This window comes from Sebastes umbrosus, chromosome 6, assembly GCF_015220745.1.
Source record: "Sebastes umbrosus isolate fSebUmb1 chromosome 6, fSebUmb1.pri, whole genome shotgun sequence".
NCBI classification, from domain to species: domain Eukaryota; kingdom Metazoa; phylum Chordata; class Actinopteri; order Perciformes; family Sebastidae; genus Sebastes; species Sebastes umbrosus.
The window spans coordinates 1,151,842-1,178,583 of NC_051274.1; the positions used below are offsets into that span (position 1 = coordinate 1,151,842).

At 42.6% G+C, this 26,742-nt stretch overlaps 1 protein-coding gene across 1 annotated transcript in view; it reads left to right on the top strand.

Moving 5' to 3' along the window:
- The window catches only part of plxna2 (plexin A2), a 275,749-nt gene that overhangs the window by 201,669 nt on the left and 47,338 nt on the right, over positions 1 to 26,742 (top strand). Inside the window, 8 exon segments of the mRNA XM_037773809.1 lie at positions 706 to 823; positions 4,939 to 5,075; positions 7,200 to 7,367; positions 9,538 to 9,631; positions 18,147 to 18,386; positions 19,748 to 19,891; positions 22,686 to 22,920; positions 26,368 to 26,510. Coding sequence (XP_037629737.1) covers positions 706 to 823; positions 4,939 to 5,075; positions 7,200 to 7,367; positions 9,538 to 9,631; positions 18,147 to 18,386; positions 19,748 to 19,891; positions 22,686 to 22,920; positions 26,368 to 26,510 — 1,279 coding nt within the window.

Consider the following 26,742-nt stretch of genomic DNA (forward strand, 5'->3'; position numbering starts at 1 on the left):
GAGAGGCGGCCACTTGGTCACTTCATATACACAGTATGCATGAATTCAATTTGGATTGCATGCATTTCATTTCATTTTTGTATTTCATTTTTTGCTTGTAACTTTATATTTTTCTTGTTATAAACTTAAAGAATTGAACGTTTCATGTAATATTTGCATCCATTTTTAACTTATAACTTTTCATTTTTCTTGTAATCAACTTAAAGAAGTTGAACATTTTATTTAATTTTTGCAGCATTTTTAGCTTGTAACTGTACATTTTTCTTGTTTAACCAAATCAGCATGATGTGCTCGTATATCACACTAACAAAAATGGCAAACTGCCTTTGAATCGTCCCTCACTTGAGGGCGAATCCAATCTTTAAGTCCTCTTTCTTTTTCCCAGTCTTTGTTGTACTTTTTTGCCATATTTTGCCCACTTGGTAATTGGCATTGTTAGCTAATCGGGGATCAGCTAACAATGCCATGATCGGGGTTGTGTATGGATTTTGCAACAGGACAAACTAAACCGGTATAGAGGAGAGAGACAGGAGCAACCCAAATAAGCAACTACACTTTAGAAACAAGCCCAAAAAAATGCAACCCGCGACAACCAATATTTGTAAGCCACTGTTCAGGAAAACAAGCCAAAAGTCGCTTATAATAAGCAGACTTGGCAACTCTGATGCACAGTGATTTTAATGAATTATTCTCTGTCTTTTGTAGGATTGTATGCGAGATGGATTCAGCCCCTGCAGACAGCAGACCAGGTCCGGTCCAGCTGTGCGTCGGAGAGTGCAGGCCAGAACTCAGAGCTCGCTCCTCGCAACTCTACTCCTTTGTGGTAAGACTGCAATTACACCACGCTGCTAGGTATCCTCATATAATATAACATACATTAGTAAAATGTGCTGTACTCAGTATGAGACAAACTAAATTAAAGTGATACAAAATGTACTGTTAGTTCAATTAAAAGTGATTTGTATTTTCCTTGCAAAATAATTGTTTATGCACCACGGGCAAATAACGACGTGCGAGTTGCCACGCTTACCGACGGCGTAATTAAGCAGTTCTTCTTATTTGGGGAAATAACATTCTGCCGTAAACAGCACACGGTTTTCATTAATGATGTCTGCAGCTCCCTGGTTGTAAATGCTGTTTGCTTTTATTGAGATAGGATCACGAAGCTAAATTAATATAGCCTTATGTACTAAACAGTTTTGCAAATTTCTTTACAACTCACTAGATGAGCTGCATTAAGTTAACCCCTTACCATTCCGCCCTCTTTTTTAGAGGGGTAGGGATGGGGGACACGGGATGTTCAGGGGTAAAAAAAAAGTCAACAGTAGATGCCACATAGAAGTGGTGTACATCAGTGAAAACAGAAAAACTGCATGTGATTATCATAAAGTGGGCATGTCTGTAAAAGGGAGACTCGTGGGTACCCTTAGAACCCATTTACATTCACATATCTGGAGGTCAGAGGTCAATGGACCCCTTCAAAAATCACTGTGCCAGTTTTTCGTAGCGATATTTAGCGTTCTTCCTGACAAGTTAACATGACATGCTTGGTACCGATGGATTCCTTAGGTTTTTTCTAGTTTCATATGTTACCAGTATCTTCACTCTAGAAAACTCAGCCTGCAACAACCTCTGAAAGACAGAATAGCAGCCGGGCCCGCTGGCGGGCCGTCAGAGTGTTTGGGGTTTTAAGCATTGCTCAATGGATGGACAAAAAAGGAATAATATATTCTAAGATTTCTTGGAGCTCTTGCGGTGCTTAGGGTAAATTCCAACAGCTCGCACAAAGTGGGAAATGAAAATAGTAGATGAAATGTGATGGGATGGTTGGGCAGGGTCATGAGAGAGAGTGAGGAAGACAAATGAACAATGAACTTGCTGAAATGGAAAGCAGCAGTATGCCGAGTGGAGTGGCAGGTAAACACTATCTACTCCCCATTCTCACACGTTCACGCACACATTTCCCCGTCTCTGTCATTTGCTGTCTGCTCAGCCTGCAGCTCACAGATAATCTACTTTTTCCATTTGCGCTCTCTCACACCTTCACAATTAGTACTCCCTTAACAATTAACAGCAGCCGGTAATTACTACTGTTGTTTCAGGGTACCTGCTTTAACCTGCATCCTGGAAGTCACACTTCAGCTGACAGTTTTGATGGCCCTCGGCTCTGTAGTAAATGCTATAAACTACGTTTTCTCACCAATGTTACGGCTGCTACTCTGGGAAGCATTGGAATTCCTCAAGAGAATACTTCACAGAGCCTCGAATTGGCACCACTTGCAATTCCCTTGTAATGCAGGCAACCTTAACCCTCTGACACCTACAATAGACCCATTTTTGTCTTTTTTAGGGGGGTACAGGGGGTGTTTAGAGGAGATAGCAGGTCAGCAGTACACAGTATACCACATAGAAGTGGTGTACATCATCTGAAAGCTGGAACCTGGAGATTAGTTTGAGATGCAGCTCAGCACGGTTGTCAAGTTGTTCTAGTCATAAATCATAAATAAACATTCATTTATTAATTAATTAATTAATTAATTAATTAATTAATTGAAATGAATTGTAAAGTGTACAAGGGTTTAGAACATTATAATATAAGTATATGATTGTTATTCCCATGGTCACTTATTAGTTGTTGCAGCAATTTTTGTGTTGATACCATATGTTACATTGATTTGTTGCTAAATTTAACAATTTTTTGCCACTTATGAATAGATAAAAAATTATCAATAATCCCTCCAAAATACCACATTAAGACACCAAGACCTTGAAGAACACAAAACACAAAAAGCCATGCTGTGATTTGGAATCAAAAACTTTAGACATTTGGAGATTTCTGTAAGAATTGCATTTTTCGCCGATTGAATGGCGATCGCTTCTGTTCTGGAATCTGTTCAGAAACCCCCTTATTGTCAAAGCCATCCATCCTCTGAATGCTCTAGGTCTCTAGTTTGATCCATCCATCCTCTGAATGCTCTAGGTCTCTAGTTTGATCCATCCATCCTCTGAATGCTATAGGTCTCTAGTTTGATCCATCCATACTCTGAATGCTCTAGGTCTCTAGTTTGATCCATCCATCCTCTGAATGCTCTAGGTCTCTAGTTTGATCCATCCATCCTCTGAATGCTCTAGGTCTCTAGTCTGATCCATCCATCCTCTGAATGCTCTAGATCTCTAGTCTGATCCATCCATCCTCTGAGTGTTAGGTCTCTAGTTTGATCCATCCATCCTCTGAGTGCTCTAGGTCTCTAGTTTGATCCAGCCATCCTCTGAATGCTCTAGGTCTCTAGTCTGATCCATCCATCCTCTGAATGCTAGGTCTCTAGTTTGATCCATCCATCCTCTGAGTGCTCTAGGTCTCTAGTTTGATCCAGCCATCCTCTGAATGCTCTAGGTCTCTAGTTTGATCCATCCATACTCTGAATGCTCTAGGTCTCTAGTTTGATCCATCCATCCTCTGAATGCTCTAGGTCTCTAGTCTGATCCATCCATCCTCTGAATGCTAGGTCTCTAGTTTGATCCATCCATCCTCTGAGTGCTCTAGGTCTCTAGTTTGATCCAGCCATCCTCTGAATGCTCTAGATCTCTAGTCTGATCCATCCATCCTCTGAATGCTAGGTCTCTAGTTTGATCCATCCATCCTCTGAGTGCTCTAGGTCTCTAGTTTGATCCAGCCATCCTCTGAATGCTCTAGGTCTCTAGTTTGATCCATCCATACTCTGAATGCTCTAGGTTTCTAGTTTGAGCCATCCATCCTCTGAATGCTCTAGGTCTCTAGTTTGATCCATCCATACTCTGAATGCTCTAGGTCTCTAGTTTAAGCCATCCATCCTCTGAATGCTCTAGGTCTCTAGTTTGATCCATCCATACTCTGAATGCTCTAGGTCTCTAGTTTGTGGCTGTAAAGTTTCAGGAGGCTGTGATTATTCTAGAGGTCACCACAGGTCATTTTATACAGTGAGGTAAAATGGTCTCACTACAATGAAATGTCTCCTATGGGGACTAACATCATCACACATGAATACAGTTGGGCTCATTGGATCCACAAGAGTCTCCGCTTTACAGTGATACCCAATTTATGTAATTCCAAGACTGTTTAGGGACCCCAGGATGCAGACATATTCAAATACACCATTTTTAGAATAGTCGAAAATAACACATTTATACTGCATTCAAAAAACTGCATGTGATTAAATTTAGCCTAACTTTGGAGCGTTATTTAGCCTCCTTCCCAACAAGCATTACATTGTTGGTACCAATAGATTCCTTATATTTTATAAGAATCCCGCGTGTCTCAGAGGGTTAAAAAAAACGAAACCATCACAGAAGCCTTCTTCAGTTTCCCTGACAAGACACACTCCCTGTGTCTTTTTCAGCCAGTAATTCTTGAGTACTTTGCAAAAAAACAACTAAATGCTCACTGTCATTTAGGCTGCCTAAATGACAGTGAGCATTTAGTTGTTTTTTTAAATTGTTGTTTTATGTTTGCGCACATAGAGACGTGTGTGTGCTACATGTGTGTTTCGCTGTATGATGGGATATTTCTCCATCTGTCTGTGTGACGGCGGGCAACCTGCCTGCAGCTGTAAACACTAGTTATTTTCTAACTCAGACTACTGTCTTTAAAAAAGCTTCACTCACACACCTGTCACACACTCGGGAGGATCTCTCAGGGACTCTAAGAGCTCCCGGTTTTAGGCTCTTTTCTCCCACCAGCGCTGCACTCCACTGCCATCGGCCTGGCAATATGAATAACTGTAATTTGCTGGGGATCTGTGATAATATGTGCAGGTTTCCAGAGGTACCACAGAGATGCTGCCTTTTTTTACTCTAGAAAATATCCACCTTTTAACCTGCCTTGCTCTTGCTTTGTTCCTTCCCTCTTCCTTTACTCTGCTCTCATTAATCTATCTTTCTCCGCATCTCTCTGTTTTGTAGACTCCCACGGTCACAGGTCTGTCCCCTAGCAGAGGTCCAGAGTCCGGAGGCACCAAAGTAACCGTAATGGGAGAAAACCTTGGCGCCGGCAGCAGTGTCAACGTTCAGTTTGGAAACCAGACGTGCGAGTTCTTTGGGTGAGACTTTTTCCTCTTGCACCCATTTATGCCATAAAAGTGCTATTAGTAGCCCATAAAGTTTAATTTGCTAAAACAGCCTGCATTATCAGGCTTTTGTTTAACACAGACTATTCATGGAGAGAGGTTTTTTATCGTGCTTGCACATTAAGATGAGGTGGAAACAAATTTGGTAAAATGCAAATGAAAGGCACAAATTTCACTGTTTTCAGCTCCATCATTAGAGTGTAATGTGGATATTAGGAAGTGAAACTGATCCCCTCACTGTGAACATTGAATTGTTGCCTGCATTAAGTTATTAAAAAAAGTGTACATTTTTAAAACACCCGCAACATTTATGCCTTACATAAATGAAAATATACATACAGATAGTATCACAATTCTTTGACTCAGTGTTTCTTTAACTTGTTTGAGCTGCTACATAGATCACTGTCAGAAAATGCTAGATATATGGCATGCAGTGAGGAAATGCAAAAAGAAAGAAAGAAAAAAAAAACAAGATTACTCCCATTAAAGAAGCAGCTATATTTCATGGCTTTCTTGTATTTTTCCCTCCTTGATATTACTGAGAAATCCCCGAGGGGAAAGCCTCTCTCTCTCAGAAACTTGTGTAAATCTTAATAAGGTTTTGATGACCTACTGCATTAAACCCTGTAATAATAGCTTCCAGAAAACCTGCTGCTCATATGAATCTTTCTTCTTTTTCATCCACCCTCCTTCACATTAAATTTTTCTATCAATTTGTTCAACTGGTCTCATTCCCCTGTTGTTGTTTTTTATTCTCTTCTCTCACTCTCAAAGATTTTTCCACCTCCTTCCATCTCTCAGTTGCTCTCACACGTCCTCCTCCTACTTTCCACTCCTGCAGGCGTCTATTTTAAGCCCTGCCGCGGTAGTCTGACTGTAATGCTGTAAGGTTGAGGAGTCAAGCCAGCTTTAATGAGATATGGGGCTAATTACTGGTTTGTGTTCCTCCACTGTATTCCTGGCATGGGAGGGAGAGGAGGATGGGGGGCCGTTATACTACAAGCTCTCCTCTGCTAATGAATTGGGACAAATTCAGGGGGTGGGCAGGAAGAACATGGAGCCTTGGAGAGGGAGGGGAAAGCACAAAAGTGGAGGTGCTTTGGTCCTGTTTGTCAAAGAGATCACAAGTCTTAGAAAAGTCTGTTTAAGGGGAGACACTACAGATGAATAGGGTAAAGAAATTAGGCATTATCTTAAATCTTGAATCTATCTATCTTAAATATGTGCTAATTTGCATATATTTCCAGAACATAAATCTTAACATTGAATAAAGCCAGGTTCAACATGTTTGTTTCATTTTGCTGACACATTAAAGACAAATGTTTTCACAGAGAGAATTTTGGATATCTTTTATCACTCAATAAATCAGAAAATACTGCCAACAGCTATGAAAAATCAATTTGTGCCATGTTTTTAGAAATAAAATGTTATTAATAATCAGGCTATGAATGATATATGAACAAACCCCTCTGGATATAGATAGGAATGACATTTTTATGTATACGAATATTTAAAAAATAATAAAATGTGCATAGAGCCTTTAGAAAGGTGCCAAATAAAAGTATGACTTTTCCTGAAAAAAAATTTGATTGTGAATTAATCATTTTTATGTATAGTATTATTAGTATATGACATTTGGTTCCTACTTCTAACAAGGCTTGTGAGCCACTAGTAAAATGATGTTGGTATCACGTGGTGTCTCTAGGTCGTCAGTTAGTCTTGTTGACGACTTGTTGTGAAGTAAATGCAATGGAACGGGGGAGGGAGAATGCGACATGTAGTGGCTGAATGTTAACAGTGTTATCAATAGCACCTTTAATGATATGTATTGAAAATTTGAATAGAATTAAATTTTCAATACATATCATTAAAGGTGGACACTATAGGTGAATCAGGGAGGGTTTTTTTGCTCACCTAAATAGAAGCTCCATGTTCAGAAAATATTGTTAATGATAAATCGTTCATTAAGTGTATATTTAGTTAGACTTTGCAAAACATGCAGGTACTTTCTGTGCTCATATGTAGCTTTATTTTTTTCATAGAGACGGCCTTTACTATGTACAGATTTCAATAATTCCTCTCATGCTTCACTTGCAGACGGACCATGACGGAGATCGTTTGCTACTCTGCCCCCTCCCTGTCCGGGGTTGGTCAAGTGCAGATCAGCGTGAGCGTGGACCGCGCCCAGATCAGGGAGAGCCTCACCTTCGAGTACATAGAGGACCCTACTGTCCAGCGCATTGAACCAGACTGGAGCATTGCAAGGTAAAGTCACAGACTACACTTGTCTTTCGCGTAGTGCACCATATACACTCCACAGACCACCAATGTGTCCTCAGATGGTTGTCAATGGTTCGTATGACATCTTACGAAAAGTTATTTCAAATTTTTCGTGCGTTTTATTATGAATGTCCAACAACACGTGATGCACGTTTAAACTTCTGCTTGTTAAGTGCATACAGTCTTTTCAAAATAAACTTCCATCTTCACAGGAAACAATTTGGTTAAGTTTTTGAAAACATTGACTTGGTTAGGTTAAGGCAACAAAACTACTTGGTTAGGTTTAGGAAAAGATTGACTTGGTTAGGTTTAGGCAACAAAACTACTTGGTTAGGTTTAGGCAAAAAAAAGACTTGGTTAGGTTTAAGCAACAAAACGACTTGGTTATGTTTAGGAATAGATCAACTTCGTTAGGTTTAGGCAACAAAACTACTTAGTTAGGTTTAGGAAAAGATGGTGGTTTGGGTTGAAATGATTTTGGAAGTGGTGTCAACCAAGTACGCAGAAATAAATCAATGTTGATGTCTGGTTTCACACGGTGTATGAACACCGGCCCCAGGGGCAAAATTCTGTGTTTTTTTACCCACTCATCAACTCCAACCTCCGCCCTACGTATCGTTTGTCGCTTTTTATACTTCCTGGTTCTCATCTATGTGGATTACATACAAATTGATTTTGTGGGATATATATGAATTACAGTGCATTACTTTTCATAGGTTTAGCCGCGAACGGTGTATGAGAACAGCCTGTCCTCACCAACCAACCCTTAACTTATGTCATCCAGACTAAGGATCCCCCCCCTTATCCACAGCTTTACAGCCAGCCAGTCCAGGCTAGTGGCAACAAGCAGACACAAGTCAATATTGCACTTTCAATTACTGTTCGGTTCTCTTCCAATTAGTCTGGATCTGATAGAACTGCCATCGCTCACAGATTGGGGAGGATAGCTACTGTTGAGACTGAGATTCTCCCATCGAATTCAGCGTTGATCCATCTGTTGAACGTCTTTGGCAGATAGATACATACACTACTAATTAAAAGGAAGAGAGGGATGAGGAGGAAATAGCGGCTTAGTAGAACAATGTGCTATCAGAGGTGTGAGTCGACAGCAGATGGCTCGGGCTTAGTGACGGCGTGGAGGGGATGTTCAGAGTGTGATGGCACAGAGGGAGAAGAGAGGGGAAATGAAGGGAAGAAGGACACCATGTTGGTCATCTTTTGATAGATAGATAGATAGATAGATAGATCATGTATTTAGATAGAGAGAGAGCAGGAGAGGTCAGTGTGTGAGTATAATTTAATGAGCCTACAGACAGCACAATGTCCATCTACATTAACTCACTATGCACAGCGTTACAGTGAACCCACAGCCTAATAGCACGGACCCATCTGACATTTATTATCTTTATATCATCTATTATCCTGATATCATCTTTATTCTGCAAGCCACATTGACATTGACGGGCGCAGCCAACCCAACCCAAACAGCTGCGAGGGGAGCTGCACATCCAGCAGTCCCCCCCCCCCTGCTTTGTTTGCATGCTTTGTTTGTGCTGCTGTGTTCTGAAGCCCAGGACCACCGCTGCATCCTTATACGCTTTCAGCTGCCTCAGTATTTCAAACACAAATCCGAACCAGTTGATTGTTGCCGTCGAAGTCAGTTAAAAAGCATCTCTAATCATCTGCCACTCCAAAAGGCTATTATCTCCTAAAAGAAACTGAGGATGAAAGACGGTTTGATGCGCTTATTTTCGACTGATGGCGAATATTCTGAAGAGGTGAAAATGTATTTCAGTAAAAAACTGACAATAAAGTTGTATCATATCGTATCGTAGGTATATCAGGGTTAGAAAGTTTAGTCTAGACTTGCCTTTGAATTTCTTTGTTTCTTTCTGTTTTTTTCTCTCTCTTACTTTGTTTTTCTTCCCTTTTCTGTGACTCTTTTCTTTCTTTCTTTCTTAGTCTCTCTTTTGCTTTATTTTTCTTCCTCTTTTTGTGACTTTCTTTCTTTCTTTCTTTCTTTCTTTCTTTCTTTCTTTCTTTCTTTCTCTCTCCCTCCCTCCAACCCTCTTGAATCTTTGAGACAGAGAAATGAGATGTCATTTGACCAACATGGTTACTTAAACCTGCTGTGTCTACTTGTGTTTTTCCTCAGTGGCCACACCCCCCTGATGGTGACCGGGACAAACCTGGACGTGGTTCAGGAGCCCAGGATCCGCGTCAAATACGCCGGCCGAGAGTCTGTCAATGTAAGAACCAGTAACACACTAACTATATGTCTTAACCATAGAGCGCAGTACAGATTGTCCTCCCTGAATACACCTACTACATGCTGGAAAATGAACGCTAACAAGGTCCTGCTTGACTCACCAAATACTGCTGTACAAGCAGGCTAAGTGATGTTTAGCTTGGGTAAAAAAGAAAGTACTATCTCTCTTAAAACAGCCCCTCCAGCTTTCTACGCTTCCCTAACTTCCGCTTGAACCCAGTCGACTCAAGCGCAACGAGTGTCTGAATAATGCAGCTGGCAGTGAGAGTGGTCTGCATGCAGCGTTTAATTAAGAGTTTACTTTGCATTTTCTTCAGACTAAATCTCAGCTCCACACCCCAGCCTGCACCTGCTAAGCCCTGTTGTGCTTTAATGTCACACTAGTCATCCTGAACAACATTTTCACTTGTTTAAGGAAAATAAGACTGGATAGTTATGCAGTAATGGAGCTGGCTGGAGGACAGCAGAGTTTGAGGAGAAGGGGAGTGGGTGGGTCATCGGGGGGAATGTTGGAGGTGTGCATGATCGGGGGCAAGGAGACTCCTAATGGGTTTCAATGGAAGATTAACTGCGGTCAGAAGTCTTCAGTCAGCATAAAGAGCCCTTGTATAATCAAAGTCTTGGCTGTGGGAAATCGTTACAAATTGCATTTGAGCCCCTGTCCTGGGGCTCCTTGTTTAATTAAGAGGATGGGATTTTCCTTGCCGTGGTCTGGGGAAAGGTGGGGAGGGCAGACGGATGACTGAAGGTGGGTAGGAAGGATGGAGAGTGAGAGGAGGGCAGGAGGAGGACCAACACACTGTACTAACACAGCACAAATACTCTAATACAATAGTTCCCAATCTTGGTTCTTTGGAGTTTTCAGCAGCTAAACTGAAGAGGTATTTTCCATTATCACACTTTTTTACTTGAATAATTGGTAATGGGGTTGCAGCATATGGAGAAAATCAAAAATCACAATATTCTTGACCAAATACCTCGATTGATATTGTGACGATATTGTAGGTTTGATTACTGGTGGTTTCACAAAATATTTATACAATAACATTTTTGATGAATAATCATCAGTAATGTGGATATAATGACTAAGTGGGTAAAGGCAAATAATAGAACAGCTAGAACAGTCTGGTAAGTTCAGAATTACATCACTTTACTGTAATGTAGCCCTTAAAACCAGGAAAAGTCCACTTAAATATCTTGATTTGACCATATCCAAAATCTAAGACTACATCTAGTCTCATATCAAGATATTGATGAATCAATATGTTGCCCAGCCATAATTGGTAACACTGAAGCCCCTGTCTGAGCAGTACATACATGTTTATAACACACTATCATGTAGTTGTAGGCATTTATTAATGTGTTTATTAAAAGTGCTAAGTGCGAAATTCAGATTATATCCATTGCTTCTCAAGGGCTCTCAACATGGCGACGGCTGAGCCTGCAGCACACAGCTAACAGTGCGGCAGCAGTGCTGACAGAGCTAACAGTGTTAATGTTAACCATGGGGGAACCAGTGGGTGGGTGCTACGCTTCAGCGACAACACCGCCCGTGATGTCTGTAACCACAGTATGAGAGCAGTGCAGAGCAGAGCAGTGCAGAGCAGAGCAGAGCAGTGCAGAGCAGTGCAGTGCAGAGCAGTGCAGTGCAGAGCAGCGGCCGTGAGCTAGCCAGTGGTGCACGCTCACATGCACTGAAGCACACACGTCCGGCCCAGCTAGGAGAGTGACTTCATTCTCTGCTCAGGTAGACATTACTCCTCTTTATCTTTAAATAGCAAATCGTTGTTTGCTGTGTTATTAATGCTCTGAATATTGTATAGAAAACCTTAAATGTATAGTATTTGTCAACAATTCAAATATCTCCAATGAAAACATATTTTATATAATGACAACTGGGTTATATAATGTTGTCATTCAGTATCAGCAGGTAATTATCTCGTGAACCCTATATATATATATATATATATATATATATAATGACCCAGTCAGTAACCTCCAACTGTGAACCACTACTCTAATTTATCATAAGGGCTGTATTTTGCAAAGATACATCAGACACCTTGACAAAATACCCACTGTGCATGATATACACTCATTCACATGCTACGCACGTAAACCATAGCATAGAAAACTGGAAAACATGCAAGTTGGCCCATACTGTAACAGACTCACATGTTACACTCTTGTATAAAGCTGCTTAAATCTCAGGCCTCATTTATAGGGTCTCAGGACAAGTTAGTGCACATGCATGCATACACAAAAACCTCCTCAATGCCACGTCTCACTTGTAGAATTCCACACAGGTTTGTCCCAACGTGCCTCCTCCCCCTCTGCAAATCCAGCATCTCATCCCTGACATTACTATTCTAAAATTGGCCTTAAGTGTCTGACTCGCTTAGTGAATGTTCCTTTACTAAAAAGTCTAACTCTGCCGTGGGCTTTTTGTGCTACATCTCTTCTAAGGACACAGTTTCCCTAAAAGACCTTTTGTGAGTTATGAAACAGTAGTAATTACAAGAGGAAGATAGATCTGTGCTGTTTTATGTTTAGAGAAGAGAAAAAAAACCTTGATGAGCGAAGAGACTCCCGCAGACCTGGCGAAATGGGATTTGACTCATGTGTGTGGGTGCCGTGCCGTCTGATTTGTCAGTTTCCGAGGCTTTGAAAGAGAGTTGTTCATCTCCGCCCTGCCTCGTCTCTTCCAACTCCCCACCTAGCGCCTCGCAAAAGAAGCCTGTGTCACAGTCTTGATTGGCCCCACAGCCACAGAGAATGAATTCCTATTAAATGCTAAGGTTACAATTACCCATCCTTCATCCCCCTCCGTCTACCCCTTTCCCCTTTTGTCACTGGAGGAAGGCAAACAGCAGAGCAGCCTATAGCAATAAGAGCCGCTGTCTGTCAGCCAGCCTTCAAATGATCACCTGTCTCCCACTAAATTGCCTCTCTTCTCTCCCTCCCTTGTGTAACCTGCACAGATTCACAAAGAGACCGAGAGAGGGAGGAGAAAAAAAGGACAATTTTCTTTGTGAAATGCTCTGTATCTGTCACAGGATTCACAGTTGAAACATTTATCATAATCTTGATTAAAGCTAAAAGGGTTATTTTCCGGCTCCAGAACATTTCCCTGTCCCAGAAAGATTTCATCTACCGCATTTGCCACACTTAAGATGCCTGGACTGTCAGTGTCGGGCTCTGCTGCTGATCATAGAAAGTGTTCAGCATGGGTGTGCCAGGCTCCCATCACGTCTCGGCCAATCAGGCTGATTGTCTGATACGCTGAGCACCAGCGGCGCCGACTATTACTGTAGGCGACGATAATGGACACTCACAACTTAACAATTTATGTTCTTAATGATTTAGTATTTTACGTTGCATGCTCTATGCAGGTGTCTTACAATGCCATACATCTCAACAGTATCAGCATCACGAGCGTCTTCCATGTTGACTGTTAAAGAAGAAAAGCCACTTATTAAAGGTGCTAAATGGGAACATTTCTATAGAGTGCTGTATGGATGGCGTATTTTTGTACGCCATCCCGGATGTTAGCATCACCCTGGTTTCCTAAAAAGCCAATGGCATTGTTCCATTGGGTTTCGGATTATTGCAGAAAATAAGCTCTGTGGCAAACAAACGTTTATGATACTCACACGTTTTGGTCAGCAAGATAATCTTCACAAATGAACAACATTTCTATGATGTTTGAAGCGTGAATGCAATCGCCAGAAGTAAAAAGCTAACGTATAGCTACGGCTATAAAGGAACTACACCATGGTCGGACAACTTCACGTCACCACCACTAAGCTTAAGGCGGACTAGAGTTCAGTGTGATGTTTAGTACTCCAATTTAGCCACTCGTTAGCAACGGCCTTTTTTTAAGACACGTGAATCTTCAAAATTCACAAATGGGACATTTACTGACGTATTTTACGTCATAGAAAAAAACTTTGAAATCTCTTACGCTTATTTCAGACATCTGAGTCAAAAAAACATTCATAAAACCCTTTGACTCAGAGACGAGGGAACCAGAAGTGAAAATATGCTAACTCATTTCCGGGTTTTAGGGCTCATTCCTGCAGCACTCTATTACCTCCACACAGCTCTCAACATGGTGACGGTTTAGCCAGTGCCTAGCAGCTAACGGCAAAGAACATATATAGTGGGGAACCGGAGCGTTGGTGCAACGCTTCTGCAATGGCGCCGTCAGTCTGGACGACGTTATCAGCTGTAACTGCCGTATGAGAGCAGTGCAGAGCGGCGACCGTGGGCTAAGTGGGGCACGCTCACATGGACGAACATGCACTAAAAGGCACGGCCCGGCTATGTCAACAAAGCACAAAGAAGCTCAGATTACAACACACACAGAGGGAGAGAGACTTAATTCTCTGCTCAGGAAGACATTACTCCTCTACATCTTTACATAGCAAATAATTGTTTGATGCTATATTAATACTTTGAATATCATATATAGAACCTTTAACACACGACACAGTGCTTATAGAGAATGTTTGAAATTAGTCACACCCTCACAACAAGACATCCAGCAGGCGATTTCTTTCACTTCCAGTGTGGCACACATCTTTATAGGAAAATGAATCTACTGGCTCTGGCTTTGCACTAGCTTCAATACCACACAGATCCTTTATGGCCGGATCGGAGCCGAAGTTAGAATTAATGCCAGCATAACAGTCGGTTGGAACAGCAGGCAGACAGGAAGATAGACACAGTGTAGGAGTAACAAAGTACAGGAATGAACAGCGGAACAGCCAATGACTAGCTATCGAATGTTAGCCTCCAGATGACCTTTGACTCTGCGACCCCTCATATTTCTCCTACGCACATCTCCACAGCCAGTCCATCTCGTCTCTCGCTCTCCCTCCGTCTCTCTCACCGCTACTCTGGCCAGAGACCTTTGAATGGTTGAGTGGGCTGTAGCAGCACAGTAGATCATGGTAATGTATTCAGCCAGAGGGGCTGGAGTGTTACTGCCTTAAAACACCCGGGCTCCATCCAACACTAGAGAAAGAAGACAGATGAGGCCAAGATTCCAATTATTTTCTCTATGTGTTGACCTCAATTCACTTTATCAATGCTGAACAATGTGTATAGCTTCTTTCTCCACATGGCCTAAAGGGATGGATGTACTATTGTATACTTGTATTTATATAAAGAATTTAGTTTTTATTGAGATAGAGAGCAAAAACATACATTTTGTTTGGAATCGAAGCAGTGTAATGTCATGACTATATATTGTAGCATTCTGCTGAGAAGTAAATGGAGTGGTAGAAACTAATCTTGTGATTCAGTAGAGTATTTGGAAATCCAGTAATCCTTATAAATCCTTTTTTAGAGTATACAGAATGCACTACACATTAATAAAAAACACTTAAAATCCATCTATTGAAAAGCAGAAGTCATTCAAAGGTGTTCTGAAATACAGCCATTTATTGCCCCACCCACAGAGGAACCCAAACGCCCCATTTCCTTTATCAAATCCCACAATGCCCCATTTACCCGTCAGTATTTACTCGCTCATCGCTTTGGATTTACACACGTCAGACTCAATTGCCACGCAGCCTGAAAAACATCCTACATGATAGCAGCAGTTTTCTATCCTGACAGGATTCAGCGAAGGAAAGGATTTATTTAAGTAAAATAGAGAGAGAAAGTGAGGACAGTGTAGGGAAAAAACACCCCACAGTATCCATCTCCGGCAGAGCAGATGGTAGTCAAAGCTGTAGTTGACTTGCAAATGCCTCGCTGTTCCAACGTGACAGTCACGAGGATGCTGCCGGAGCATCTGGGCCTGTCTATGTAACATGTCACCATGCCAACAGTAAGAAAGCAGCCCATATCCAACTTAACTCTTTTATCTGTTAAACCTTTTAATTCCTATATTCTGATGCTGAACATACTGTATGAGTGGTAAAAATAATCCATATGATCTATTCCTAGATGCCGCAAAAAACATTATGCGTCCATGAATTAAAGGTGCAATGTGTACGATCAGGACAGAATTTTAGTTTAAAAAAAATATATTTTCAACAGAATGTAAAGAGCAGTGTTGATGTTGTGTCAAAGACATCTATGTATTGTGTTGCAGAGATATCTACTGAAATGAGCATGCTAACCAGCTAGCCGTGGCCCGTCCTGTCTTGTAATACCACTTGTACCTAGACAGACGATAGTGAGTCACTGTAGCGTCCAGTTTCCTCTCAGTCCAACATGAGAGGCCGAAGAAGTAGAGCTTTTTGATAGTTTGTTAATTGGATTAAATTCAAAATGCCAGCCACCCAGTTCGGAAACGACTAAGCTAGCGGTTAGCGGCTCGCATTCAGCCAGGCAGCGCAAACCCCAGCACCAGGACTCTGATCCCGAGAGACCGCCCCGACTCCCCGCCGGATCAGCAAACTTTCTGTTATTGCCGTTACACAGGTTAGGTCTAGCGCCAGCAGGCTGTGACCCCGGAGCTGGCTGAATGCGAGTTGCCACAGCTAACCACTAACTGAAGGTCTATGTCCCGGAGCTGCCTACTCTACTTCCGACAAAATAGTTTCCTGTCGGCGGAGAGGACGAAACAAAAATACACCAGACCGTACAGCACCCGCCTAGTGGCACAGTAAACACAAAAATGGCTAACGTAAACTATAGGCCAACGCCACACATCAGGATTATAAGATAGCAGTGTTATTTAGACCGGCTCTCAGCAGTTTCAACAGTTTGGTCGAATCTTGCCCCGCTGTTACCTAGTAGTGTTTTAATATACTGTATATATAACTGATGACTGTAAATTTAGATTGTATGGACCCAGTAGTAGAGGTGAAATGCTGCCCCCTATTTGTCTGGAGCAGGTGATCAGGAATTACACATTGCACCTTTAAACAATCGCTATCTTTTCCAAGCATAGAGTCAGTGTTATACTGGGATCAACAATGTCATCACACATTGAAGTATGTCAGGAGTCGCTCCCATGCTCTTGTCACATGCAGCTACTGTAGCTTGTAAAGTGGGAATACTAAAGTAAAATGTCTCAGTAGCATGGAAAGCTACTACAGAGCATTCAGGCCTTGTAGCTACAGACTAGAGGTGTGTTACTGTATATGCTGTGACAGCTGTAATTTTGGAATCATGTTTCTTTCACCTAGGATTTTGCAAAAAGCAAAAAAGGAAATCAATCGCCAGCTATTTTGATCTAATCAAATAATTGTTTTTCAAGCAAAATGACCAAATATTCTCTTGTTATAGTTTCTCAAAATGTGAGAATGTGCTGCTTTTGTCTGTTTTATATCATAGTAAACTGAATGTCTTTGGACTGTTGGTCGAGCAAAACAAGACAGTGGAAGATGTCACATTTGGCTCGACATTGTCAATGTTTCCTGACATTTCATAGGCCAACAATTAATGGATTAATTGAGAAAATAGTATATAATATATATTAATCGATGATTAAAATAATCGTTAGTTGCAGCCATACACATGTGATGTATGTATACACGCAGTATATCCCAGTTCTTGAATCAGCATTTATTTTCACCTTTAGATTCAGTGCTGTACGTGGTGAACACACAAAATCACTAAAGTCTATATCCAAGAGCAAAGTAACAAAGTAAGTACAGAGACCAGTCCCTCCTTCCACCTCAGCACTCCCACTCCCACAACTCGCCTTGCACCATGCTGGCAAAATACAATCAGGTGCAGCCTACACAGAATGAGTTTGCATTGATCTCCTTGGCTCGCTCCCGAGCAGCAGACAACAGGTAGGAGGCGTGGTAGTCGCTAGCGTTCACCAGCTTTGATGATATTTACCTCTAATTAAGTTTCTTCCCCAGAGAGAGAGCTTGGAGGGAGTGAAAGGAGATAAAAAGCTCTCTGAGCAGAGTGCTGTGCAGCAATCAATCCTCTCTCCCTCTTCCCTCTAGAACTGAGCCGCGGAGGATGGATGGAAGACAGGTCTCTCATCTGGGAAAACTGGAGAGAAGTAATAAAAGAGCCATAGCTCAACCTCTACCTGAGGAGAAAGAGGAGCACTGCCTCCATCCTTTGTGCTTGTTGTCCACCAGTGTTTTTCACTGAAGCAGTAGCAGCAATTTATTTCCGATTTTACGGAGGCTTCCTCTCCAATAAAGATGGATTTAATTTAATGACAGACAATAAATCCTTTGGGGATTTTATATGCCAATTATTAGGTTGCTGAGCTCCCTGCAGGGTTTGCGTTGATACCACTGTGTTTCAGTTAAGATCACACTTTAGGTTAAAACAGGCAGAAGGCTTTGCAACGGATCAGCGTGTTTTTATTTTGGAGCCAGAGAAAAAGGAAACCAAATGTCTTGGCTGTAGCTTATCCTGGATGACTGAATCTCATTTCTTGTTTCATTTCAGGGTGCTCAGGCTATCACAGCACAAAGTGTAGACTGTTTGAGTGCAACACATCCGCCAGTAGCATCTCAAAAGTGGATTTATTTTTTCCTCCTGTCTTTTTTCATTCTCCCTAGGTGTGTAAAGTATTGAACACCACCAGTATGAGCTGCTTCGCCCCCTCCCTGATGGCAGAGTACAGTCCCGGGCTGGACACTGTAAAGCACGCAGACGAGTTTGGGTTCATTTTCAACAACGTCCAGGCGCTGCTGGTCTACAACAACACCAACCTGCTCTACTACCCGAACCCTTACTTTGAGCCCCTCAGCACCACTGGTGTCCTGGAGCAAAAACCAGGCTCACCCATCATTCTCAAGGTACAGACGATGCAGATTAATACGCATCTAAATCTACAGAATATTTACTGGTTCAACCCAAAAGGCAACCTCCAGGTCTGAAAAGTGACGCCAATGTGAAAATGCCTTAAACTGGCATTCTTTCTAACAGCCAGCAGGGGGCGACTCCTCTGGTTGCAAAAAGAAGTCTGGTTGTATAGAAGTCTATGAGAAAATGATCCTTCTTCTCTCTTGATTTATTACCTCAGTAAACATTGTAAACATGAGTTTATGGTCTCAATCACTAGTTTCAAGACTTCTTCAATACAGCATGATATTCATTTAGTAAATGATGATCCCATTTAGAGTCAGATAGACCATAAAGCAGGGGACGCTTTAGGGCGGGGCTACCTTGTGATTGACAGGTCACTACCACGGCGTTGTCCGGTCTGGGAGTTGTCTGTGTTTTCGTCCAACAACTTTAACCCTTTCACAGTGTTTTTTCAGTTTTCCGACACGCTTGTGAAACTACGGTTATGTGAGCCTCAAAGTGCAAAAGCGTGGTACCATCAGCTGGCTTCTGACTTCCGTTGCTCCTAAAGTAGTGTTATTATGGTATGGATGGCCTCTGAGTGAGGCGGACAGTGCGTTTTGCACTCGGCGGCTCACGTTACAGAGTGTTGGAAAGGGAGGAGTGGGCGGAGGGGTACTCGGTTGCAATCTGCAACTACACCATTAGATACCACCAAATCCTACACACTGTACCTTTAATTATATCATTTTGGTCGCCTAAAAATGTCTTGTTCAACGTTCAGTTGTACTTAGCTCCACCGTCTTGTGTCACTTCTGGTTGCAAAAAACAAGATGGCGACGGCCAAAAACCAAGATGGTGACAGCCAAAACGCCAAATTCGAGGCTTTGTGGTAGACCACAAACCAATGGGTGACGTCACGGTTACCACGTCCACTTCTTAAATACAGTCTATGGTTCAACCCCCACAACAGACTTATCACAGTGTCCCTGGACAAGACACTGACTCTTCTTCTTGCTAAATGACTCTGGATATCAGCTACATATATATTTTCTCTCATTATATTGGTTGTAAGAGGTCTTGTAGTTGACAGACTTGGAATTCATTGAGGAATATATTTCATTTTTTTCATCCTGATTGCCAGCTGTCCCCACTTACCGCCACTGTGAAATATATCACCTTGTTTGATCTCAGTATGGAGTCACATTTGGCCACAGCTGTGCCCAAACCTAGGGATGTAATTTACCTTGTTTATAGGGGACATATTGGCTTTGTGGGCTTTTTAAAATTGTCTTCATCTTCAATGAGCCATGTGTTTGTGAGTGTTTTCTCCTAATTCCACACCCCTCTGTCCATCTCCGCGTGCCCACAGGGCAGAAACCTGGTTCCCCCAACATCAGGAGGGGTGAAGCTCAACTACACCGTGCTGATAGGAGAGACCCCCTGCTCCGTCACTGTGTCTGAGAGCCAGCTGCTGTGCGAGCCGCCCAACCTCACCGGACAATACAAAGTCATGGTCAGTATGTGCGTTTGCTAGTGTCCATCTTTCTAACTTCCTCTTCCACTCTATTTCCGTCGATCCCTGTATTTGTGGTTTCTTCTTCATAATAGCTGGCCTCTAAACTCCATTATTCTTGCTCTCATCATTGCTCATTCAGCTGAAGAAAAGAGGTCAAAGGGAGACCAGCATGAGTGTGCTCTAGCTGTCAAAAGGTTCTGCCAGAATCCATGGCAATTATTTTTAGTTGTCTGTTCGCTTATTGAGTGCAAGCCCCGGACTATTTCCCTCTCGACGTCAGCGCGTAGGCGGCCGCATGTGTTTGCACTCAGTATCAATTTCAGCAGGCAATATTTACCTATGTTTTGACAGGAGGTCTGTATGAGGGTTGGAAGTAAAAAAAAAAACGAATTGATAAAAATGGAGGTGATGAAAATGCATGTGAAATGAAAAATGGAGTGATAAATGATCAAGTGATTAGGTTAATTTAAAGCTGATTTGACTAAAACAGTCGTGATATGATGAAAACAGAGCCATGTTTCATCATTTTCCCCGTCTTACATTCAGCATTCACAACACAAAATTACCATTCATCATTTCAGGAAAGTGGCCTCAAGGGTGGAAGTAACAAATAATAATTGTAGAAAAGGGAAGTGATGAAAATGCATATGAATTGAAAATGGAAGTGATGAAGATGTATGTGAATTGAAAAATAGAGTGACAAATTGTCAAACTGATTTGATAAACTTGACTGACATTTTATTTGAAACAGTGTTGATCTGATAATCAGCTGTCGACCATTCATAATTCACACAACTGACATTTATCGTTTATAGCACACAATTTTTAATACTTCCGCCCTATCAAAAAAAAGGACCATTCCCACTCAGCAAAGCGCACCTCGACCTTTGACATTTTGGTCGGAAGTAACAAAAATTGCGTGCTGTAAACGATAAATGTCAGTTGGATGTTGATGTTTGGAAAATGATGAAACATGGCTCTGTTTTCATCATATCACAAATATTTTAGTCAAATCAGCTTTATATTAATCAAATCACTCGCTAATTTATCTCTCAGTTTTTCATTTCACATCCATTTTTAGGGCTCCATTTTTCAGCTCACATGCATTTTCATCACCTCCATTTTTATCAATTAATATCAATTAATTTTTGTTACTTCCACCCCCCATATTTTTGAGACTTAGCTCATGCATTGCTCAGTTATCATGCAGATCTCAAGACCGGTCATCAGATTTTTTTTTAAACATTTTGTGTCTTCCTCTGTTTTTAGTTTAAAGGATCTTTTAAATCATTGGTTCCCAACCTGTGGATCCCAACCCCCACTAGGGGTCGCCAAAGCTTCACGGGGGGTCGTGAGGCCTTCTTGGTTTTAAGGGGTGTAAGACAACTTTTAAAAAAAATATAAAGTTGCATTTCATTCATTTCTGTGAAGAAAACTAAATGAAATTGTTATTCTTAAAGTTTGGATTATAAAAAAAAATGACCTACACCTTAAGGGACTCTATGTAAGAATCAGAAATTGCTTGTTAACAGCGACACCTGTGGCTGTTAAGTCAACGAAAGTCAGCGTCCTGTTGCTCGCGCTTGTGCTTGTGCTCGCTTTACATAGACATGAACGAGCATCGATCAAAACAGTGAGGCGCCACACGTCAGCTAAAAGCACAATATCACTCTATATTTCAGCTGCTTGGCAGTAATGTTAGCTGACCAGACGAAGGTCTCTCCATGAATCAATGCTGATCCTAGTGTTGGCTTTTACTGCTTCAGCCTCCCGACCACGGCCGGAGGGAACAGGGGAGACACTGGAGTTTTGGTCGGAGACGATAACGTTTCTCTCTGCAGAGCCCCGTCACTTCACAAGACACAGGAAACCTCTGTTGGTCTGGAGGAGCTGCAGCAGTTATTTCTGCACAAACGTCCACTGTACATTCACTAGATATTCTCAGAGCTAAACTAACTCTTCTGCAGTGTGGAGTGTGCGCGCATGCACGTGAGAGTGGAGCGAGCTGAGCGAGTGAGAACGAGCGCGGTGTGTGAGTGAAGGCAGGCAGGCAGAGGAGCAGAGTACAGCAGAGACTCCCGTCCTGGAGACCAAAGCTATGGTCTCCTCCGTGTCCTCCGACAGCAGCCAACACTGTTTAACAGACGAGACGGCCTTCACTAAATACAACCAAGAGGTTTTGGTGCTTCCGTGTAGTTTGTGTTGGAGTCTGAGTCTGAACAGCGTAGACACACGCGAGCGCGCATGGGACACCGACCTGCAATGATTTATACGTGTAAGAAGTTAAAAACAGTCCATTTAAAACAAATCTCACAGGATAAGAGCACGGTGGAGACATGAACACAAGCTGTATTCACAGAGCCTGCTCTCTCTGCTTGAACAGCCGTTAAAACAACCAAAGAGCTGATAGAACAATGGTGCAAGAGTCAGAGAGAAGAAAACACTGAATTTGTCAGAAAAGAAGCCCATTAAGTATGTATGGTTGCTCAAATAAAAAAATGCATAATACAGACAGAGATTTGTGTTAAAAGTTCCTAAAAATAACTCATCTCTACTGTTCTTGCGTTCAGTATTTGGGTTAATTGTACAGTATGTCAGTTGTTTGGATATGATATTGTTATGTATTGAATATAATATGAAATATCCATGAACAAGTCACTTAGTCAGAGGTTGTCAGTTTACTCAAGGATGGAAAAGGGGTCCCTTAAGGTAAAAGGTAAGGAAACACTGTTCTAAACTACACTGATTTAACATTAAATGTAATTCTGCGTGTTTGTGTTTCTCTCTGCAGGTTCAGGTAGGTGGTCTCCATGTCTCTCCCGGTGCCGTCCACATCATGTCCGACAGCCTGCTGACCCTCCCGGCCATCGTGAGCATCGCTGCCGGCGGAGGCCTCCTCCTCATCATCGTCATCCTCGTCCTCATCGCCTACAAGCGGAAGTCGCGCGAAAACGACCTCACCCTGAAGCGCTTGCAGATGCAAATGGACAACCTGGAGTCACGAGTTGCCCTCGAGTGCAAAGAAGGTTAGTATGAGAATAGTATAGTCAGCAGACAGACACAGTGTAGCAGCCTGCTGTCGGGTGATTATGGGTCTGCTTTGCTCCATTTGCAGTAATTTCAGAGGCTGCTCCATCACTCGTGTAGCTGACTGGGGCTGGTGAATGCATTTCACTGTAATCACATAACATATATATATATATTGTACAGAAAGTAAATTACTGGTGGTCTGTGTGTGTTGAATAATGCAGTGGAAATGTCTCCAAATGTGGGTCAGTGAATCACCCTGGTTATACATCACAACACATATGTTAAGTCAGTTAGCCCCGCATGCGACCCGTCTCGTCGTGTAGTGAGTCCGTGCAGTTCTTACTGCTTTCTAGTTTGCATGCTGGATACAGACTCACACACAAACTGACACATGAATACAGAGTTTCTCATTAGAGTAACCCTAAGCTACTCCCAGCGAGAGGCACGTTATGCTTATTACATCTTATTCACGTCTTAACTGGAGGGATAATTTCACATTTATCTTTTTATGCAGCGTGTGTGTCTTCACACCTGTGTCTAGTTGTATATGTGTATGAGTCCCGTAAACGTGAACAATGAATGCCGACAAGCGACAGTATGAAACACAGGGCCACTTTGAAACACACTCCCCCATTGTGGCTCAGGGTCATAGACTGTATAGATGGACGACGCGTCTCCACTTCCTCCCACTGTACAAAAGTGAAGCCAAAATATCCTGATACAGAAGCTGCCATCTTGAGATGTTGGCGTCATTTGGAGCCAGAGTCTGCGCAGTAGTGATCGGGGGGGCTTGAGCTGCTGTATCAAGGTCCCGCCCACACACCCACATGAGCCAATGACGAGCCAAGCATGGCCGCAGTTTGTTAGCATGAGCCACCTAGCTGCTACGTTAGCACCACGGTAGCTGTTTGGCTAGAAAGACACAACAACTAACCATAATATCTCTATGACTACATTTATGATCAAATGGACACACGTTCTATTACACAGACTGGTTACAGTTATGAAAAGTTAAGTTACATCTCCTCTCTCGTACAATTCCCGAGCCTCCGGCTCCGCGACTGCTTCGCTCAGAGCAGCTGTCAATCATGATGTCTTAGCCTATTCTCATAACATCAAATAATAAAACCAAACTTATCAGACAAATGAACACTTGAACATACATCAGCGTGACAAGAACTACCTAAAATGACAAAAACCATCTTTGGGAAACATTTATTTGATGTGTACTTTGACTTTTTAGTTTGGCCCAATGTCCCATCCGCTAACATGGAGGGGGCGGGATTTATGACCTGTACTGCAGCCAGCCACCAGGGGGCGATGGAGATGCTTTTGCTTCACTTAAGGGGAGCTGTCATGTTGTCCATCTAGATACATAGATAGATAGATAGATAGATAGATAGATAGATAGATAGATAGATAGATAGTCACTTTATTGATCCCGAGGGAAATTCAAGTTTCCAGCTTCACCTTTGACCTTTGAGCCACTTGGAGGACCACAGATAACTTCAGGTTGACCTCCAGCCACCATTCCACAAAGCAGCTCACCAACAATGCCTTCAAATGAACACTGCTGATTGGCCCCTGATGTCATCATCGGGGTCATTAAAGCCAATCGCTGAGATGGCAAAAGTGAGGTTTGACAGTGTTCAGGGGATTTCATCAGCCAGACATATTATTTATCCCCTCCAGCCACCCCTGGTCGACTCTCCCAGTGTTGTTATGCAGTGAAAAAAAAACATCCCATTGCAGCAAACTTCCAGGATGGTAAGATGACAGACAGACAGGCGAACAGGGGGAATCAGTCACACACCGGCAGCCTTGGGAAAGGAAAGATTAATGTTTTAACCATTAGCAGTGACCAGGAGTGTACTGCCCCGCGGGGTGGATTTAGATAGGTAACTCGGTTCCTCCTTATGAGTATACACACTCCATGTGTGCATGTGAGCCCGTGTGTCGGTGTGTAAACCAGGGAGTCGCAGGGGGCCAGGAGGTGAGGGCTGAGACCGGTTGTAGTCGGCGGCGTTTTGAGGGGGGCATTAGGGGGACTGCTGCTGCTCCTGTGATAGGCTGCAGATGGGGAGCCTCCCCGAGGGCGGCGAAGCAGAGCAACAGAGCCGTGGGCCTGAACAGGAGTCAGTCAGGATGGAGCCAATTAACTAGTGCTCACCTGCAGCCTCACACTGAGATGACACACATCTCTTTGGGACCCTTAGCTACAGCCAATTTACTGGCTCGTAGATAAAATCGAGTGAGAAAGGGGAGCGTGTGTGTGTGAAAGAGGGAGAGAGAGAGAGGTCTGTGTTTTTTAAGGGAGAGATGTGAAATATTGAGTTTCTCTGACATGAAGACTATCTTGGGCTTTAGCTGTCAGCTTCATGATAACGGTAGTAAACACCAATGAAGATGAGAAGGATTCACATATTTGGTCCATGGGGGTTAAAGCCTCCCTCCAGCCAGTTTTACTTCCTATTTTTTGGTTCTTTTTCAAACAGAGAATGGAGTTGTGGTTAATAGTCAGACGTAATTCATTACCATGGCAACCAGATTGCATCGTTTCTCAACCCAGCTGAATTAGCACAAAACACCGACTCTCTCTCACTCGCTCTATTCTTTACCGTCTCCTCCTTTTGGCTGCTTCAACACCGAGGAGCCGCACCGCCACACCGAAGGACGGATAGACATGTTGCCAAGGTTCGACGTTTGAAATGCAGTTTTGGGACGTTTTGGAGGTGCACAGTCCACCAGCACCGGCGGCTCTCGGCTCAGCTCTCAGCATCGACACAGCACCGGGCTGCACTGTGATTCGTTTATTTCTCTTACGGGACTTTTCTCTTGTTTTCTTTTGGGCTGAAAGTTGTGCTCCCCGTCGTCCGGACCTGTAATAGGTTGGCAAACCTCTAACACAGCATCGGCTGCTTTCCGTTAATGTATCTCCAGCAGGAGACGGTAAAGAAGAGAGCAAGTGACAGGGTCGGTGTGTTGTGCTTATTCTGCTTGTGGGATTTTGTGTAGATTGCAGCCGTTCACCGCACACAGAAATGCCATTGTGAAAATAAACACACTAAACTAAGGTGGAGGAAACTACAAAATAAAATGAAAACCCTCAGTTAGCTAATGCAACAAGTTGGGCTAGCTAACTACTCCTAACTAGCTAACTAACTAGAGAGACAAACTGACAGACAGATGTATGTCGTATGACTTGCAGCTTCGACTATAGTCATATGTCATAATCCCATTTTAGCAACAACCTTTGTTTTTCATTTTATATCAAGTTATTTGTCACAAAAATGTTGGCAAACAGTGTGGCGAATCAACTTAGTCAGGAAATGACTCAAATAAATATGAAATATCATAGAAATGCCAAAATAGACTGGAGGACGGTTTATTCTCATGCAACAAGTATTCCCTCCTAACCCGTTTCTCTTTCTTGTCTCTCCCAGCCTTCGCCGAGCTGCAGACAGACATCAATGAGCTGACCAGTGACTTGGACAGAGCTGGTATCCCCCATTTGGACTACAGGACGTACGCCATGAGGGTCCTCTTCCCCGGCATAGAGGATCATCCCGTCCTCAGAGAACTGGAGGTAACAAGAGAGACGGAGGGCAAGAAAGAGAAGATGACTGAGACATCTAGGCAGCAAATGCATGAAGAAAGGGCAAAGAGACAGTCAAACTGAGGTAGAAAGAGAGCTAGGGAGAGAGTGGTGTCTGCCCCTACCACTCTCCCTGCAGGGTAACCTCCATAAGCGGCAAAGTGCTGGAGGGGAAAAGGATACCAGTGTGCCACTTATGCTGTCCACCCTCTGGTCTCACACA